The sequence below is a fragment of the Lithobates pipiens genome, unplaced genomic scaffold, assembly GCF_037356315.1.
Source record: "Lithobates pipiens isolate NorthernLeopardFrog02 unplaced genomic scaffold, aLitPip1_a1.2 Scaffold_27, whole genome shotgun sequence".
Lineage (NCBI taxonomy): Eukaryota > Metazoa > Chordata > Amphibia > Anura > Ranidae > Lithobates > Lithobates pipiens.
This window is the reverse complement of record NW_027507788.1, coordinates 175,646,378-175,667,343: the sequence shown is the minus strand read 5'-3', so window position 1 is coordinate 175,667,343 and position 20,966 is coordinate 175,646,378. Positions and strand designations below refer to the sequence as shown.

The following is a 20,966-nucleotide window of genomic DNA, read 5'->3' as shown; positions in this document are numbered from 1 at the left end:
GGATACCCTAAACGTCTGTTCTGCAGGGTATCAGCATCCGTGAATTTATCCAGCAATGTGCGCTCTTTAACCGCTTCAGCCCCAGAAGATTTTACCCCCTTCCTGACCAGAACAATTTTTGCAATTCTGCACTGTGTCACTTTAACTGACAATTGCACGGCCGTGCAACGTTGCACCCAAACAAAATTCAACTTCCTTTTTTCCCCACAAATAGAGCTTTCTTTTGGTGGTAGTTGATCACCTCTGCAGTTTTTATTTTTTGCTCTATAAACAAAAAAAAGAGCGACAATTCAGTGATTATCAACAACCAGTATCCAAAACAGAGGAAAAGTAAAATAAATAAATCAAGTCCAACAAGAATCAGCTCTAGATATTTCCAATCGATCTATATGAAGGGTGCATGCAGGGTAGAGGAAATCATCCCGTGTTGTAGATGTTTAGCAGGGTTTATCCTACACCTTCACCGTTTGCACCGCAGTGTGGATCCCCTTTATTGTAAAAACCCTCTCCCCCCTTACAAATTGCGCTTACTTAAAATCCATATATTAAAAGCATATACATGGGTTGTCAGTACTTCAGATCGAACGTTCTCACCGTCAGGCTGATATCCTCTCTCGTCCCTGCCTGTCAGAAGAATCCCGGGTGTTCGTCTGCTCCTGTCCAACCTCACTACTCGCGTGGTCTGACGCGTTTCGTGATTACGTCCTCAGAGGGCGTGGCCACGCAGTGTACGCTGTAGTAATTTATACTGGGATCAATGGAGGCAGAGCAGCGTCATATCCTTTACGGCGCCGCCCGTCTCTCCTCCCTCTTCTCCTCCCACCCGTACGGGACGCTGTCCGCAACCTATGTCCTTCGGGTTTTTTTACTTCCGTATTGCGGATGGTGTGCCCAGATGTTGAAAAACAGACAGCGATCCGCTCGAGTGTATTACCATCCCTCCCGCAGTACACCATACATTGGCACCACGCGGACGTTGTGGAGAAACTTGTGTGGTTGTTATTCATATTAAACATTGAACATGTCGAGCATACTTTTCCATGCTAATCTTCTGTATTCCTATTGGATATGGTAGTTTCGCTAAACCACTCAAACAGTTATAAAAAATGAATTACACCTATTGAACTAATCATTAATAGTTTGTTATACATCATTCCAACAGATTTCTTTACCGTTTTTTTTCCCTGTTTTTTTTGGTTAATACCCCATACATATTTTAGGTACTCATCTTGTTTATATTTATCTTATTTGCATTGGACCTCAAGTTCTAATGACTCCATGCTATGTTTTTTTCTTTTTATTATCAATATATCTTATGACTGGGTGGAATGCTTCTTACTTCATAATAATAATAAATGTGTGTTAATTACAAAATTGCACTGGACCCGAACTTTTCCTACTGGTCATTATACCCACTGAGTTATTGGTACTGATATTACTTTCTGGCTACCTTTCTCTATACTTTCTATTATACTGACTATATTAAAAGAATCTCTATCTGAATATTGTCCCATCTGTACTTTCTGGCTCACCCCCCTCTAATTAATAATTACTGATATGACTATTTACATCTAATTCGATATTAAGGCCCTTAGGACTAAGAGTGTCCGCTAAAAAAAGAATTTTCCCCAGAATTTTAATCCCTTTGGCTCTTTCTGATGTTTGTTCCTGAAATGCAATGAGACACTGTGTTCTTTATATCCTATGCTTATATTGTAAATATGTTCCGCCACACGTGTGGTAAGCATACGTTTAGTGCGGCCTATGTACATTAGGCCACATGGACATTCTAATGCGTATACCACATGTGTGGATCTACAAGTAATACACTCTTTAAATTTGAAATTCTTTTCCATTGGCTGTAGATGTAAATGTGGTCAGGCCTCTTAGGTGTGTGGACACTTGTCTGCATGTTTTGCATCTTCTACATGCATGGAAACCTGTTTGTTCCCAAAACATTTTTAGCCTTTTAGGGAGGTCCAAGACCTTTTTGACCACTTGGTCACCAAAGGTGGCATTTTTTTTGTATATGAATGGTGGTTTTTGTGGTAAGGTCTTTCCTATTACCCTGTCCATTTGGAGTATATGCCAATGTTTAGAGATAATAGCCTCTATATCTTTATATTGTTTGTAACGTTGAGATATAAATCCCCATTCATAAGTGGTATCCGTTTGTTTATTAGTTGGTTGCAAGCAATAATCCTGCATTTTTTGGCCAATATCATTTATTGGCCAAAAAACTGGGGTATAAAAATTAACCCAATATTTATACCCCAGTTTCAATAGGATACCTACCATTTACACAGTCCCCAAAATACACAAAGATGCCTTGAGACCGCCAGCTAGACCTATAGTAAACGGCATTGAATCGGTTATAGCAAGGTTGGAGAATATCTGGATGTTTTCTTACAAACTAGTGTCAAGACCACCAAAGCGTATTTGAAAGACACTACAGCCTTTATACAAAAAAATCAGACAAGTAAAGTTATCAACGAAGAAGGAAACACATCTAGTTACGGCAGATGTGTCGTCATTGTATGCTATAATTCAACATGATGATGCACTGCTAGCACTAAATTGGGCACTCAGTAATAGTATGCGATGCATACTAGCTCATTATGCCTTTGTCTTGCAGCGTTTGTTTTTTTTCAGAGGTTTACGACCTCTTTAAAGTGGTTGTAAACCTCTGACATGAAATATGAACAAAGAATATCCCTCTATAGTGTGTACTTGGCAAATTTCCCTGACACCAAGAGATAAAAAGATGACAGGTGAGGGAGCTCCAGCACACAGCCTGTGATTGACAGCCTCAGCTATGTTCTTTTGTGTAGACCATTTCTCAGAGCTGTCCTCACTGAACTCTGCAGAGTGTAACTTTAGCTCTCTGTCCCCTGCTTTGTGATAGCTTAGACAAACTTTATAAGTTCTGGACTTTGAACGGATGTAGAAAAGAGAGGGCTGCAGATAAACGGGTAGAACTTATGGAGGGCGGATTTGTTTCATCTCTGGATATCACCTGAGGCCATTCGCTTCACTGGGTATATGTAAGGGTTTATAACCACTTCAAGCTCCTGGGATAAATTCCCTTGCAAAGTGACATTAATTTATCTTTACTAAATCAACCCTTCTGTTCTTTTTCTGTTGTATATTTTGCGGGGGGGGGCATAGCAAACAATGTACCCACAGCTGTCCCCCTGATCGGGTTACCCTCACGCCTGTGGGTGGGTCGGATCCACACACAACCATCGGTTGGTTGATGAGCCCCTCACTTACTCCCAGGCAGCGCTTCCCTCTGGGCAGTGGCTTTGTCCCCTGCGTCTCCTCTGGTGGGCCTCCAGGTCATCTCCCTCCTCAACGTGGTCCAAAAGGGTCGTTTGTCATTTTGGCCAGAATCGGGAAACAGGGAGGATATTTATTATTTATTCGCTATTATCACACAACTAAGTGGACTTGGAGCGCAGTGCTCTGCAACCCAAGCCCACCCTTTTTTTTTAAGCCTTTTAGAGCCTCTGGCTCTAATCGTGCTAAAAAAATACCCCCCAAAAAAATGGAATCCATGCATCTGGCGCACTGAATGTAGATTAGGGGGCTAGACGCATGGATGGGGTGACGGTGCCGGTGCACCCCTAATGGACAGACCGCCACTGGATACTACTGTGACCGATTTATGTGACAGTAAAAAATATATACAGCCACTATACAGTACACAGTGTCCTGGGAGTGGCCATGGAGTCCTGTGTAAAATTATTACCAGGTAAGCCATCTGTATAAAGTTCATCTATTCTTCTATTTGATGGATTTTCTTATTGTATTTTGGCATCTTCCCAAAACCACAATACTAGTAGTTAACTGGCTTCTGGCCAACAGGCTTTAGTGTGAAGTACCCATTTGTCAAATACCATGTCACTGCCATAATCAAGGTCATGATGGTGCAGGGCAGCCGGCATTAAATGGTGGACCGCGGTCTGAACAGGAACCAAGCAGTGCTCCTGTCCGGACCATCAGCCTAATGTGCCAGATCCCTGACGCTCAGCAGTCTGGGATTCAGAATACTTTATTGATCCCAAAGGGAAGTTATTGAGAGCGCTTTGAAGTTTGGTGGGAGGATCTGATCTTTGATTGAGGCCTACGGTATCCATATCTTGGGCTGGAGACCATCAGTTGTTTTATCATTTACGATAGGTATCTAGATTTGCTATGGTTTCATGTGTGCACCCTTCTTTTATTCTCTCCTTTAGGTCTCTGCACATTAATTGCAGTTTCGTGGTATGCCACGCAAGTTTCTCATGACTTTTTCAACCCAAATACACCAATCAATGCCCGGTAAGTGAAAATGTATTCATTGCTTCGAAAGGGTCAGTCCATCCAAAAGCAATATTTTAGATAGAGAAGGAGCCTAGTTGGCAGAGTCAGCCCTATTCACAGGTCTTGGATACTCCAGCAATAAGATCTCCCTGCCATAAACTCACACTCTTTACTTGTCTACCTGGAAGAGTTCTGTTTGAATGAATATAAAAAGGAACTTCACCAAAAGATATAAGAAAGTGTTGGTTGCTCCAGCGTCTACCACTATAATGCTACATTCACACATGTGGCTAGTAGGCATTCAAACCAGAAGCCATTTTACCCCCCCAGTGGCATGCAGCCATTCAATGCTGTATACATGCTGAAAATCGGTGGGCATTACCGCTGCTGAGTGCAATCAATGCAAGTCAATACACACGATTGTGGCACAGTAGTGCGCCATTTACAGGGTGGGCAGGATACATAACGTCTCTGCACTGCCTGCAAAATGCCCTCTGAAGATTAATCCAATGTGGATCACTCTTCAGAGGGCACTGCACATGTGTACAAGCCCACAAAGCATAAACAAGCTCTAAGTGTTACTTTAAGTTTAACTAAAGGCAATATATAAAATTTTATTTTTCATTTTGGACAGAGTGGAGAGGAGTTAACACCCCTGTCAGGTTTTTATTACTGTCTGTGCACCCATTAGGGAGATTTGCCCCTCTCTATTTGTCCCTTTTACCATTATCAATGATAATTGAAATGAAAAGAAAAAAAGTGTTGGGCTGTCCCCAGAACAGTAATAGAGTGGAAATCTTCCAATGGGGACACTTGTTCTGGTGAGTTGGGGAAGGAGGCAATTGATTCCCTTCATTTGTAGGGAGTTCTTCTCACTTCCTGTTTTGGCACAGGAAGTGAAGGTAAATCTTCCCCTTTTTTTTTTTTTTTTTTTACCCCTCCCCTTACTCTATTCAAAATGGAAAAGGAAACTTTCAGCCTTTAGTTCCACTTTAAGTGCAGTAGAGAAAAATCACGTCTGCCCTGTTTAGACAGCTGTGCAAAGCTCAGGACTGGATGGAAAGAAATACAAATCTGTTTTGTGTGTGTGAGATTATTATATATATATATATATATATATATATATATATATATATATATACACACACATACATACACACACACATATATACACACACAGGATTTTTTTTCTCAAACAATAGGTGCTGGAACTCAACCACGAACCCCCAAAACCCCTCCCCTATACACACCCTCCAAATCACATTAAATAGTGAGTGTGGTCATATTTCACAAACAGTAGAAGGGTCTTAAAGGGGCATTAAATATCAGGATTGCATTACATACAGAGTTCAGAGCCGTCACTTGTAAACACAGAAACCGGACTTCTGTGTTTACAAGTGATTGTGATGAGCAGGCACCAAAGGGTCTGAGCCAGACGTGGTGGAACTGAGTTTCACCAAGTTCCCCCTGAAAAAAAGCTATTATATATATATATATATATATATATATATATATATATAATATATTATATACACACATATCACGCACAAAGAGTATATATTTCATTTGAGTATTTGGTATTGTGCAATATTTTCATTGCTACATTGTATCACCACTGTTTCTCTGCATGTATTTTAACTGTACGTTTATACAATTTAAAAAAAAAAGGGGGGGGGGGGCAAAAAAAGATGTCTTAGTAAATATTCCTGTCTGAGTACTGATTTTCTTTTCCTGTGTTCTAGGTATGAGTTTGGATCAGCGTTATTTGTAGGCTGGGCAGCTTCCAGCCTCACCATGCTTGGAGGATCCTTCCTGTGCTGTTCATGTCCCAACTTAGATACCAGAGGACAGCAATACTACCGACAATCCCAGCCTTCAGCTACTACCAGAGAGTACGTCTAAATCCCAGCCCATCCCAACCCTCCTAACCAGCTACATCCCCAGGTGTCCTCATTTATGTCTGTTCCCCTAATATCGTGTATCCTTTTTTACTTTTCTATTATTTTATAAATAAATACCAAGAGAATAACAAATCAAATTTTTATTACTTCAATCAATGCAGAAAAACTCTTTGTTACTAATGCGGGTGGAAATACATTGTGTAACATGATGCAAAAAGTGTTTTATGGTTATATGTTGAAACACAAACAAAAAGGCTGGGTTCCTACTATTGCGAATCGGATGTGGTTTTCTCCGCCTCCAGTTGGCATTGACCGGCTCTCTATGGAGGCGGTTCGCGCATCTCCGGAGCGAATTGCATCGGAGTTCTGTGCGTCTTCTGGTCTGAATTCAGCCTGAAATGGTGAACAGGGATGCCCCGGACCCCTGTTGCGAGCCGCTCCATGCGGCAATGTGAACCAAGCCTAAATTAGTATTTAGTATAAAGTGGCCCTCCAAATGTAATAAATCTACCCAGTGTTTAATTAAAAGCATAATAAATTGATGACACAGACAAGGATGGGTTCTAAGGCTGGATTCACACCTATGCATTTTTTTTGTCCATTTTGCAGATTTGCACTACAGTCCATGGTTTCCCATGGAACACGTTCTGTAGTGCAAATCTGCAAAAAGCACAAAAAATGCATAAGTGTGAATCCAGCTTAAGGGCTCATGCACACTGCAGCTCAAGAAAAAAAAAAAAGGAAACTGTTTTTACAGGCATTTGAGCTTTTATTGCGCTGCCTAAAAGCTTGAAGAAGCTTTGTGCTCTTTTGCATGTTTTTATTGAGCTTTTGTGAGCATATGCGTTTTTTTTCCCCCAAAAAAACTTCTTTTTTTTTCAAAACCTTTTATGTGCATTTTGAGCTTCTTTGAGCTGTTTCATGCTTTTTGGGCACTTAGGGCTCATGCACACTGCATCTTAAAGAAGCAGCTCCTACAGGCTTTTGCACTTTTTTGAGCTCTCTTTTTTTCCCCTGGAAACTCCACTCCTATATGCTCAAAATTGTACAAAAAAAATAAAAATAAAGGGAAGACAAAAAGAGAAGATAAAATAAGCTAAGGGGAGGGTTTGTGAAAAAAAATGCTCAAAAAAGCTCAATAAAAACAAAAAAGCACAAGCTTCTTCAAGCTTAAAAGGCAGAGAAACACATGAGAACATAGGGAGATTCCAGGCAGAAGAAGGGGGAAAGGAAAGGAAAGGAAAGGAAAGGAAAAGAAAGGAAAAGAAAGGAAAAGAAAGGAAAAGAAAGGAAAAGAAAGGAAAAGAAAGGAAAAGAAAGGAAAAGAAAGGAAAAGAAAGGAAAAGAAAGGAAAAGAAAGGAAAAGAAAGGAAAAGAAAGGAAAAGAAAGGAAAAGAAAAGAAAAGAAAAGAAAAGAAAAGAAAAGAAAAGAAAAAGAAAAAAGAAAGATCAAAAGCCTGTAGGAGCTGCTTCTTTGAGATGCGGTGTGCTTGAGCCCTAAATCTCTCTAAAGCCTCATACACATGATCAGACTTTGTATAAACTTTCCCGTGGATTTTTGTACAAAGGGCGTCAGCTGAGAACTTGTATTGCATACACACGGCAGGACTTTTTCAGCCAACTTTCACCAAATCACGTGGTTTCTCTGCTCTATACCGCCACCTTTGGTGAACTTCTGTATTGTTGTCTGATCTTTTGCATTTGTTCTGAGCATGCCTGTTTGTACTTTGTACAAAAGTCCTATGGTTTTCTGTACACACGATCAGACTTTGCTCCATCAGACTTTTGTTGCCAGAAAGTTTGTCCGTTCGCACAGTCAACAAAAGTCAGATGAAAACCGAAAAAGTTCGTCCGATGGAGCGTACACACGGTCGGATGTTGCTCCAAATGTTTGTTGTAAAAAAAAGTCTGATCGTGTGTATGGGCCTTTAGTATGGAGCCTTTGCTTAAAGGGCCATGACACCCCAAACTAGATACATAAAATTTTATACAATAAAACCACAACAGGAAGCTAGGCTTTTTAGGATGAGACATCGGCAGTGGCATCCTACTTTTACTTCCAAGACAAGTTTGTTTTGACAAGATAGGATTGGAGTCCACTGATATCTCAAAACATCCTTGAGCAATGAGCACAGAAACCCAGCTATAGCCTTTACATTGAATGTACCCCTATGCATACACCACTGAACCCCCCCAATACATATACACACACAGTGTAAACAAATGCACCTGCCCTCCAGTGCACCAGAACTGGTTGGGCGGACTTCAATCAGGTCTGCCTTTGTTTAACTCCATTAAGGGATGATGAGATTAGTAGTTTATATAAGAAAGATTGTTTTGCATGCTGTCCAACTCACAAGGACATCACATTTCTGACAGGATCAACATTTTTTTCTGGCATTTGCTGAAAAAAGTTCTTAGCCAAAAAATGAAAACTAAGGAAGCCACCACATCTAATTACATTTTGTTCTTGGGTTTAATTATCCATTAGCTATATAATAATAAGAGGCAGAGGTTACAATTGCTAGGTTATAACTTTCTGTTCAACCCTTGCACATTGTATGAGGGGGTGGCTAGTTACATTTACTACTGTGTATGAGAATCTTCCACTATCAGAAGTTGACATATTTTAACATTACAGTGAACCATACCGACCACTGCAGGCAGTCTGAGCTCAATATCAGTAAATTAATCACTAGATATAAAAAATATATTATAAGTGGAGTGTTACTTTAACCTCCACCCAAACATGTTATAACAATACTACCCCACAGATTAAAAGTGCATAAAAAAACAAAGTTGCAAATAAATTGTCAGTGGACATTTAAATTGCACTTACATTTGTGGTGTTTGAGTTGACCAGGTCCAATCAGATGTGTACTTAGGTCAGGTGTTGTATGAGGTCTGGGCCAGCCCTTCCAGAAGACTTCCTCTACAATGTTAACTCCTCCACTTCCAATACTGGGGGCACTATGGATTCTACCATTGATGACCTCCTTCGAAAAATGACAGTTCCCTGGTTGTTCCTGCCTTCATTATTTTATCAATCACTGACCCAGAACAAGCATGCAGCTAGTAAAAGTCAGAACTCTTGACTTGCATGCTCCCTCTGATGGCCAGTTCACACCAGATGAAGTCCAGTGTGTTTTTTTTTCTGCATAAAAAAATGCATGGAAAGTAGGTTATATGGTTTCCAATGACATAGTTCACACCAGTGCGGTCAGTTCTCCAGGACTTTCCAGTTCCAGAAACAAATTAGAACATACTGCATTTTTCCTGCACTGGACTGTACTGGAATGCAGTAAAATGCATCAAAAATGCACTGGGATGCACTAGAACGCATCAAAAATGCACTGGGCCCTAGTATATTGAAAAAAAGAGCAAAAAATAAGAAAGAATATCAAAAACGCACCAGAATGTGTTAAAAACGTGCATGCAGAAACGCATCCGGGACGGATCTGGAGTGTGTTTTTGTGGTGTGAACCACCCCCGAGTCGGTACCATGGGATCAGCTTCACAGCCAGGCAGCCATCATTTTCAGAAGGAGAGGTTGGCTGCCTACATATTTCTTTCACATTGGACAAGGGAAAATGTCTATAGGTAAGCAGAACACAAATAATACACCAGCATATTAAACCAATGCTTTTACATTTATAACATTTTATTAACTTTTTTTTATTATTTAATAATTGCTTGTTTGACTTTTACATTTCTCTTATGGAATATAATAACTATTATAATAGTTATTATATTCCATGAGAGACATTTTAAAGTCAAACAAGCAATTTTTAAATAATAAAAAGGTAATAAAATGTTATAAATGTAAAAGAATTGGTTTAATATGCTGGTGCAACTAAGTGCAAAAGGGAGGAAAGGGAAACATATAAACCAGTACTAGCATGGGAGAAATGAGCCATGGGAATTTGTTTATTGCTCAAACTGAAATTTTTGCCATTTTCCCTGCATTTTAACACACAGGCTGAGCTCAACCAATGAGATTCAGCACTCAACTCACGCGCAGATAGCAATTAGCTGGAAGTAATGAATAAGTCTATGAATCGGTGTTATCTGGGGTGACCTGCGCAGTAGTGGTGTGGATTCACTTGGTGTATATAGACAGCACTCTCCAGCAGCTCCTCTATAGGTTAGGGATACCTCATGGACATGCAACAAGATAAGAAGGGTGCCAGATCTGCAGGAGTAAAAAGTTAGCTGGATTTATACCAAAATCACTTACATATAAAACTTCAAGTGTCCAGTGTGCAGGGTGGGTGTGGAGGACAAGGAGAACAGACAGCAGCCTGGATAATTTTTTTTTGCCTGATGAAGGAGATGGGGCCTCAGAAACGCGTTGGGACCTCCCCCGTCTGTTCCCCGGTCCTGACATAGGTGCGTGTGTGTGTGTGCCAGAGACGCCACCAGCTTCCATCCTCGACTGCGGGCCCCAGCTCCGTGGTTTGTGGCTTTACCATTCCATCCAGGCTGCTGTCTGCTCACCCTGTTCTCCACACCCACCCTGCACTGTGGAAGTTATATATTTGTACTTCTGCTGATCTGGCACCCTTTTTTTGTTGCATTGCCCACATTTTAGAAGATAGCATAGTGTTCAGCTAGTAGTAGTTGGTCACATTTAGCTGGATTTTTCCTGTAATTTTGAAGATGTTTAGTGGCTAAGCCAGAACGTTACCCTCCCTAGCAACTTTACATTTTTCTCCCACCATTTCTAACAGAATTGTAATTTTTTTGGAGGTGGGGGGGCAGAAGCATCTTTTTTGGGGGATTCCTAGGATACCCACGTCACAGCCTCCTAGGATACCCACATCACAGGTCCCATGAGACTGTGGGTATACTATGGGGCATGCTTCACATCATCAGGGGGGCAGCTGTATATTCAATTTTTTTTATAATCACCCACCTGATGACATATGGCGCATGTTATCAGAAAAAGATGGTAGCATGGACCAGGTGTGCAGTGGCGAAGAGGCAGATTCCGACAGAACATTGCTGAATTGCTAGGCTTATGAGTATGCTTTTGGGAAACAACCCATCTATACAGGTAAGAGGTAAAAATAGGGGTGAGTTGAGTTCCTTTTTAAGTTTTAATGAGTGTCAGGATTTATATTCACACACGTAGCACTCCTCAATCCAATCACCATGGAATGTGTACATATTGAATGGCCAAGAACAGGATGGAAGGTGTGAAAGTCTTGGATCTACCCTGTTCTTGTTACATAATCCCTTCCTTGGTGTCAGGAAACCTAACTAGGTTTTAATTCCTCAATTTACGTGGCTAAAAGTGAAAATTGCTGTGAAATTGCCAGGGTAAATGGCATATATGAAAGATAGATGGTTTCAAAAACCACCACCCCGTTCAGAGATGGTTGTTCCGCTTTGACATAGAAGGAAACATTCTACTGGCCAAGACTCACCAGTCTTCCTACACTTTAGGAAAAAGGGGCATTCTTTCAAAAACAGTAAGGTGCACATTTTGGACAGAGGACAAGAGGCGTGAAAGAGGCCATCTATGTCAAAGCGCAACAACCATCTCTGAACGGGGTGGTGGTTTTTGAAACCATCTGTCTTTCATATATGCCATTTTAGCACCTCTACCCTGGCAATTTCACAGCAATTTTGGGCCATTCATTTGTTAAGAGGTTGTTTTGTCTTTTCATTCCCCACTACACTGCATTTCATATACCAAGTTACTTTGGTAGAGATTGGGTGTTGGATCTTTAGGATTTATAAGTTTCTGTCGCAACGTATGTACCTGATGGACACATGGGTGTGATATTTGCTAAAAGTCCTTCTGAGTGTTTCCATCACTCTAGCTACATACGACATGGCTATATCACTCCGTGTGGCTCTATAAGCTTCCTTGTCCTTGTGGATGTTTTAACAAAGCCCCAGTTTGGGTATCCACAAACTTTCAAATGCACCGCTGAGATGTCCATGCTCTTTGTTTTTAGGCACTTGTTTGTTGCTACCACCTCAGCTCAGTTTTGTAGAGTTCTGGAGACACCTAGTTTTTGTTTTTAGTGGGTGGTGGCTCTCAAAAACAGATACTGGTCTGTATAGATAGGTTTTTCTGTAAACCTCAATGCTCAAGTCATTCCCTATATGTAAGACACAGTATAAAAAGATTCAAATGTTTTTCTGTCCCTCTTCCCATGTAAATGTTGCTTCAAGAAGCTATGAAACATCTTCAACATTACAAAACAAGCCCAGCTAGATTTGACTAACCACTACTAGCTATACCATGACCCAGATAAATGGGAAATGAGACAGTGTTCACTATGGGCAACATATAAAGTGTATGTAAAGACAAACGTTTTAAGTTTTGGATAGAGTGGAGAATGGTTATGCCTCCTGTCATATTTTAATTGCCCTCTGTGTATCTGTTGGGGAGATTCACCCCTCTATTTATACTGACCATTGTCACCAAGACAAAAAGTGAGGGGAACAAGAAATATGTGAAAATCTTCCCATTGGGACAAATGTTCCATTGACAACTGTCTAATGCCGTGTACACACAACCAGACTTTCCGGCAGACTAGGTCCGACGGTCTTCCCGACTGACTTTTCAGCGGAGTTCCGACGTACTTTCCAAACGAACGGACTTGGCCACACACACAATCACACCAAAGTCCGATGGATTCGAACGTGATGACGTACAACCGGACTAGAATAAGAAGTTCATAGCTAGTAGCCAATAGCTGCCCTAGTGTCGGTTTTCGTCCATAAGATGAACGGATTTTCTGACCAGACTCGAGTCCGTCTGAAAGATTTGAAACATGTTGTAAATCTAAAGTCCGTCTTATTTTTCGACAGTAAAGGTCCGATGAAGCCCACACACAGTCGAATTGTCTGATGGATTTGTTCCGTCGGACCTTTGCTGTCAAAAAGTCTGTCCGTGTGTACATGGCATTAGAGGAAATTTGCTTCACTTTGGGGGATTTTCACAAAATTTCTGTTGTGTTTCTAGAACTGGGAGTAAAGAAAAAATATCCCCAACGGTACACAGACATCAAAAAATAACCATATGATGGATTTAATGCTCCTATACTATATTCAAAATGAAACAAGTTGTTTTGGATATACATACCCTTTAAAGGGGAACATGCACTATAAGGGTGGACCCTTGTCATAGAGTCAAAGTATGTAAAGCATATTGCACTGTGTGGCACACTTTCCTACTAGAGTGCCCTTCTCTAACACCTACAGATCCATGCTCTTATTCACTGCTCCCATTTTTTCACTGCTTTTTCTGGGACCTTCATCCCTCCTCTTTAACCACTGATGTAAACTTTCATCCAGAGGTTTTGAGTGCTCTGGACAAGGAATTCTATATCTGTAACAGTATAAAATATGACTACACAGAAACACTGTGAGACATAATCCAGAGTTGTGTTTTGTGATCCTTGTTTTATCTAGAACCACAAAAATACCTATAAAGAAGAAAGAAGAGACAAGTTAATATCAGAAGTCATCAAGTGATGCATTACTGATGACTAAGGCTCTGGGAAGAATTCTGGAGTATCGAGAAAGAGACATTTTTGAGGAACGTTGTGATGGACCTGATTAGTCTACAGGATATAACAATAAGGAACTGATTCTTTCTTGGACTGAAGGACCCAGATGATGTCTAACTGGCCAGCTGTCAACTTCACAAGGACTGGTGTATTAAACCCTGCTAAACAGGAAAATGTAGGTGTTGTCTATAGCAACCAATCAGATGCTTGTTCTCATAAAAAGCCAACTCTGCCCCAAGCTGACATTTCATGTATGGGAAGGCTTCTAGTGCTGGATTCCTTTTCGACCTCAAGGCAACAATTACTAGAAATAGTTTTGTCAAGAGACCATAATGAAGCCCTCAACGAATCCACAAAGAAATGCAACACTATCCTTTGGCTTTGTGATAGCTATAACAGATAGGAGTTGTGGATTCTGGTGATGATACACCGTATTTGTACTAGAATCTCTTATTAAAGTATTAAAGTAGATGTAAACCCAATCAGTAAAATCTCAAATAATCTATAACATGTTGACATAACTTCAAAAGTCATTCCCATCTGCAGTTTTTGTTTAAATAATACCTGGTGATACTGCCATAAAGGTCCAAGTTCAGGAACTTCTTGTTATGGGCTGACAACTGTCTCCGAATTTTTCTCCTGCATTCTCACCCTGTCACAAGCACTCCCAGTGAAGGCTTCAAGCGACTATGATGACATACATTGCATAGCCATGGTCTACCAATGTCCCTGTTCCAGCCGAAGCTGAACGAATATGAATAGAGTAAACAGACATCTATCACCTTATAAACAACCATACGAAACTGAAATATCACTTTGGTTGGAGTTGGACTATAAGCTTGAATACAGTTGATCCCTGATTAGTTGCTACAAACAACATCTCCACTTTCCTACGCACCAATTGTTAAAATTCATTCCCATTGTCCCTAAGGACAATTTCAATTTCATTGTTATTTTCTTGCTGTATAAATCTAAGGTAATTTTGTGTCTAACAAATGTTTTAATCCAATGAATAATTACACTGTAATAGCTGCCACCATTTTACAACTAAACGCAATAATCCACCCAGTGCTTTATTCTTAATAGGTGTTAATTGTAACAATCATTAACACAAAAATTAAAATGCTTAGAGTCAGTCATTCCTAAATCAATATTTGAAATGTATCTAAAGCCAAAACTCTTTTTGGATGATTAGAACCTCTACCAGGTTTTATTCTTCTCTGTGTTCCCATAGGACTGAAAACAAAATAAAAAAATAAAATTTGAATTCTTCATCAGAACAGAAAAATCTTCCAATGGGTACACTATTTCCAGTGGCAACTGTCTAAGCCCTTGTACACACGGTTGGACATTCCGACAACAAAATCCGTTGGATTTTGTCTGAAGGATTTTGTCCGAAACTGGTGTTGCATACACACGGTCGGACAAAGTTGTCGGAAAATCCGATCGTTCGTAACGTGATGACATAATTTAGTTACGACGGGACTACGTTCAGGCTAGTAGCCAATAGCTTTGGTCTAGGAATTTGATCTGAGCATGCGTGGCACTTTGTCCGATTGGAATTCTCTATAAACTTTGTCCGATCGGATCATGTTGTTGGAAAATTTTTATATCCAGCTCTCAAACTTTGTTGGTCGAACATTCCGACAGAAAAAGTCTGATGAAGCCCACACACGGTCGGATTATCCGACAACACGGTCTGATCGGACATTTTCCATCGGAATATCCGACTGTGTGTACAAGGGCTAAGAGGGGATTTTCCTTACTTTGGAGGGATCTCCTTTTACTTCTTGTTGTGTATACAGGACAGGAAGTGAGGGGATATCTCATTAATGGACTCAGATGGCAAGAAAGCTCACAGAGGTTTTAATTATTCCCTACCCCATCCAATATGAAAATTAACCATCCTGACCCATAATTTACACCCCGGACACATTTGTTCTGTTGTTTACACTTTCTCAGGCATAAGGTGGTCATAGACTTTTATATTTATCTTTATCTATTAGCGGTAGTTTATACTCCATTCACATGTATGCTTAGGATGAATGACTGTAGCCTATGATCTTGGCCTATAAACATAGAAGAATCAACACATGGTATGTGCTTGACAATTTTGGAAATATATATGTATATTCTAATGCCTATTAAAACTGGATGAGGAAACCTTAAAACTATGCTAATTTTTGTCTCGGTTACCATTACAAAGCAGTCTAACTTACCTTATCCCTCACTCGCTCCTCTTCTCTCCAATGCTCTGGGTTGTTGGTGGCCCTTGGTGTTCTCACCTACAATGGAGGACTGCAGGTCCTGCACTGTACTTGATGAAACATTGTGGAGAAGCAGCTTCAGAGGACTAGTTGCACAGAGAGGAAGAAGTCTGCAGCAGCGAGAAATGAGGTAAAACGGTACTCTAAACAAAAATGAGCATTCAATTCTTGCAGTTTTGCACTACAGTTTTGTATTTTCTGTGTACTTCAGTTTTAAAGAAAAGGAAAGGGTAAACAAACTGAAAGTAAATAGCGGCATATGGGGAGTGTCGTTTTAAAATTATTGTTTATATATATTTTTCCTTTACGGAACTTCAGAGCTTTGTGATGGAACCAAGGGTTCCTGCACGCACGCGCGAGAGTGATGTCATCGCGGCTCCAGCCAATCACACAGCTGGAGTGCGCAAACCCAGAAGAAAGACTGGGGAAGATGTCAGCTCTCTCATCGGTGACAGCGCACCATGGGAGGGTTTTGTTCTTAGTCAAGTATTCCATGCAATGCATACTAGAACATTATACAATTGCCTTACAGGTGTTTTTTCATTTGTTGTTTTTTTTTTAGCTGCGGTTTACAACCACTTTAATAAAGCAGTTAAAAGAGCAATGACAGCGTACAAAGTACGGAACATTTAACAACCAATTAGAATGTTCAATAATATTGCAACAATAAATTAAAATCCAAGTTACTGGATTTGCAGTATTAGGGTCCCACTTTTCATTCAAACTATATTGTATATGCCATATATTTAGCCATTTTAGTCATTTTATTAAATAGACATTTGTCTGTGAATAATATAACCTTATTTTTAACATACTAAGTACAATTCACAGTCCCTAATTCTTAATTTAGTTGGATAACCAAACTTTTTTGGGGGATCAGTTTCTCCAACAAACATTTAGAAATGAATAGTCTAACCTTAAAGCAAAGCTATTAAGAACCCAGGTTATTTTAAAAAACATATATGGTGGTTATCTTCAGTGAAATCTGCAGTTGTCAAAACTATTATGCGACCGGACTTTCTGGCAGACTAGGTCCGACGGTCTTCCCGATGGACTTTTCAGCGGAGTTCCAACGGACATCCGAACGAACGGACTTGGCCACACATGAACGGACTAAGTCCCTTAGTTCTGAATGTGTTGACGTAAGAAGGGACTTAAAAAGGAAGTTCAATAGCCAGTAGCCAATAGCTTCCCTTGCGTCGTATTTGGTCCGTCGGACCAGCACACAGACGAACAGTTTTTCCGATAGGAATTGATTCCGACGACAGATTTGAAACATGTTCTATTTCTAGGTCCATCGGATTTTTAAAATGAAAAAGGTTTGGATTAGCCCACACACGATCGGATTGTCCGACGGACTGATTCCGTCGGACCTAGTCTGCCGGAAAGTCCGGTTGTGTGTACGCGGCATTCGTTTATCCAGAAAAACAGACAGCAGAAGTTATGTGCAGATTTTGTAACAGCTGAACTTGGTCCATCCCCTCCTGTCTCCTGAAACTCACTATTGGTTCTATAGAGTGAAAAGTAACCTTATAGGCTAATAGGGAAATTAAAGAGGTGGGTCAAGCTCAACTTGAAGGAAAAAGTCATGATTTGTATATAGCTTCAGCTGCCTATACGCTATGTTACCAATAGTTTTGGGACGCCTGCCTTTACACACACATGAACTTTAATGGCATCCCAGTCTTAGTCCATAGGATTCAATAATGAGTTGGCCCACCCTTTACAGCTATAACTGGTTCACCTCTTCTGGGAAGGCTGTCCTCAAGGTTTAGCAGTGTGTCTATGGGAATGTTTGACCATTCTTCCAGAAGCGCATTTGTGAGGCCAGGCACTAATATTGGATGAGGAGGCCTGGCTCTCAGTCTCTGCTCTCATTCATCCCAAAGGTATTCTATCGGGTTGAGGTCAAGACACTGTGCAGGCCAATCAAGTTCCCCCACCCGAACTCCGTCACCCATATCTTTATGTACCTTGCTTTGTGCACTGGTCCAAATCAGCTGGTGGAGGGTGGATTATGGTGCAGGGTGGTTTTTCAGGGCTTGGGCTTGGCCCCTTAGTTCCAGTGAAGAGAACTCTTAAGACGTCAGCATACCAAGAAATTTTGGACAATTTCATGCTCCCAACTTTGTGGGAACAGCTTGGGGATGGCCCCTTCCTGTTCCAGCATGACTGTGCACTAGGGTTGCCACCTCATCCCTTTAAAACCGAACACATAATAATTACACAGGTTCTGTGGCAGATTAAGGTGGTCATTAAACTCACTTGGTGCCTTATATGCATTAAATTAGCCTCAGAACCTGTGTAATTCATATGTGTTTGGGTTTAAAGGGATGAGGTGGCTTCCCTACTGCGCACCAGTGAACAAAGCAAGGTCCATAAAGACATAGATGAGCGAGTTTGGGGTGAATGCACTTGACTGGTCTTCACAGAGTCCTGACCTCAACCCGATAGAATACCTTTGGGATGAATTAGAGTGGAGACTGCGAGCCAGGCCTCCTCATTCAACATCAGTGCCTGACCTCACAAATCCACTTCTGGAAGAATGGTCAAACATTCCCATAGACACACTCCTAAACCTTGTGGACAGCCTTCCCAGAAGAGTTGAAGCTGTTATAGCGGTAAAGGGTGGGCCAATTCAATATTGAACCCTACGGATTAAGATTGGATGCCATTAAAGTTCATGTGCGGGTAAAGGCCCGGTGTCCCAATACTTTTGATAGTGTATCTCCAGATCAACTGATTACTCTGCCATATAATTTACACTGAAGATAATTGCTTCTTATTCCTTTCTTCATCATATGCTCCATTTTGAACTGCCCTGGTTCATGGAAGGATAAAAGACCATGTTCATGTTAATATGATATTTAAGTTTTGATGGGGGGGGGGGGGGGCACTAGTGTTTAGTCATCGTCTGGCTTTTTATTCCAATGATAAGATTTCCTGGAAGTAGTTTGTGCCGCTAACAATCCCATAATAAATGCAACATTCTTCCATCCAGAGTCATAAAACAAGACCTGTACCAGGAGAAACGTAGAGGCCATCCTTGCAAAGTAGTCTTCAGAGGATGCCAGTTGCTGGGCTGGGCGGTGGGCACTAGGGCAATGACACACCATTTTTTTTATACTAATTCAATTTCCTCATAACCACACAAAACTGAAACATCACTATGCCCTTTACTGTGTTTTTTTATTTTTTTATTTGTATATATTGAACATGCACTGAACGTTGCATTTAAAAATGTTTTGCTGTGTCTGTAATGTTTTCCATTTAATAAAACCTATAAATCATTAGGATTTGGAATGCTGTGATTTTTATTTCTAGATGATCATTTAATAACTCAAATAAATCAGAGATGGTTTTTAGAAAATCATTCCCTCTAGAACAATGAGAATTTTTGGGGTTTTATACCGGAGTTGATTTTAAAGTGGACCTAGCATTAAATGTATCCTTTCATCTTAATCACTCTAACGATGGCCATGCACGCTTTAATAAATGATCAATTTATTTTCCGATCGACCTCCTGTGATTAGAATAATCAATCTATAGTAAACAACCTATTCAATCGATATGCCACACAAGGGAAGTAAATTGTAATCAAAAGTTAAGTTAAGATCATAACTTCCGATCGTAAGCTATCGATCATATCTCTATCTCTACCATGTAGCCTAATAATCTGATCAATCAAAATACAATTCTGTTTAACAAAGTATCTCAGTGCTGCAGATCGATGCAAAATGATTGAACATTTTCTGCCCTGGGCAAGCGACGCTGTGTAAGCAACCCACATCCTTTACTTATTGATGTATTTTTTCCTACTTAACCACTTTAGCCCTGGAAGAATTTACCCCCTTCCTGACCAGAGCACTTTTTGCGTTTCGCCACTGCTTCACTTTAACTGACAATTGCACCCAAACAAAATTTACGTCCTTCTTTTCCCACAAATAGAGCTTTATTTTGATGGTATTTGATCACCTCTGCAGTTTTTATTTTTTGCGCTATAAACAAAAAAAGACCAACAATTTTGAAAAAAAGCAGTATTTTTTTACTTTTTGCTATAATAAAATTTCCCCAAAAAATATATAAAAAACTTTTTTTTTCCTCAGTTGAGGCCGATACGCATTCTTCTAAATATTTTTGGTAAAAAAAAAATGCAATAATCGTATATTGATTGGTTTGCGCAAAGGTTATAGCATCTACAAAATAGGGGAAAGATTTATGGCATTTTTATTATAAATTTTTTTTTTATTAGTAATGGTGGTGATGTTCGATTTTTATCATGACTGCGACATTATGGCAGACACATCGGACACTTTTGACACTATTTTGGGACCACTGTCATTTATCAGTACTATAAAAATGCACTGATTACTGTGTGAATGACACTGGCAGTGAAGGGGTTAAACACTAGGGGGCGATCAAGGGGTTAAGTGTGTCCTAAGGAGTGATTCTAACTGTGGGGGGGGGCTACAACGATCACTGCTCCCATGACAGGGAGCTGTAGATCTCTGTCCTGTCACTAGGCAAAACAGGGAAATGCTTTGTTTACATTGCATCTCCCCGTTCTGATGCTTAGGGGCGGACTGACCATTGGCCACTCGGGCACTGCCCGAGGGCCCTGAGCCACTAGGGGGCCCCATCAGGGTTGCCAGCCTCAGTAAAACCAGGGACAGTATGTAAAAATCTGTGTTTTTTTTACATCTGTCTCTGAAATGTCCCTTACCGACATCCTTTTGGTCTAAAAATCCCAAGATTATAGCTGCCCCACCTCTCCAGTACCTTCTCAGCCAATAGAAACATCTCTGTGTATACTGTGTGTACATGTATGTGTACTGTGTGATTGTATACTGTGTGTGTGTATACTGTGTGGCCCCATAATCTTGGATTGCCTGGGGGCCCCATAATCTCCTATTGCTCGGGGCCCCATGAGTAGTCAGTCCTCCCCTGCTGATGCTCCATGACAT

The 20,966-nt window shown here is 40.5% G+C and overlaps 1 protein-coding gene across 2 annotated transcripts in view; it reads left to right on the top strand.

Annotated features, from left to right (window-relative positions):
* Positions 1-19,295, top strand: part of CLDN19 (claudin 19) — a 40,183-nt gene extending 20,888 nt beyond the window's left edge. The window contains exons 3-5 of one of the 2 annotated variants that reach the window (XM_077457928.1): positions 4,239-4,323; positions 6,048-6,249; positions 13,638-19,295. In XM_077457928.1, the coding sequence (XP_077314054.1) occupies positions 4,239-4,323; positions 6,048-6,207 (245 nt within the window). In that variant the 3' untranslated portion in view covers positions 6,208-6,249; positions 13,638-19,295. The remainder of the gene's footprint in view (positions 1-4,238; positions 4,324-6,047; positions 6,250-13,637) is intronic. The other variant, XM_077457927.1, reaches the window with a different exon arrangement.
* The last annotated feature ends 1,671 nt before the right edge of the window (positions 19,296-20,966 follow it).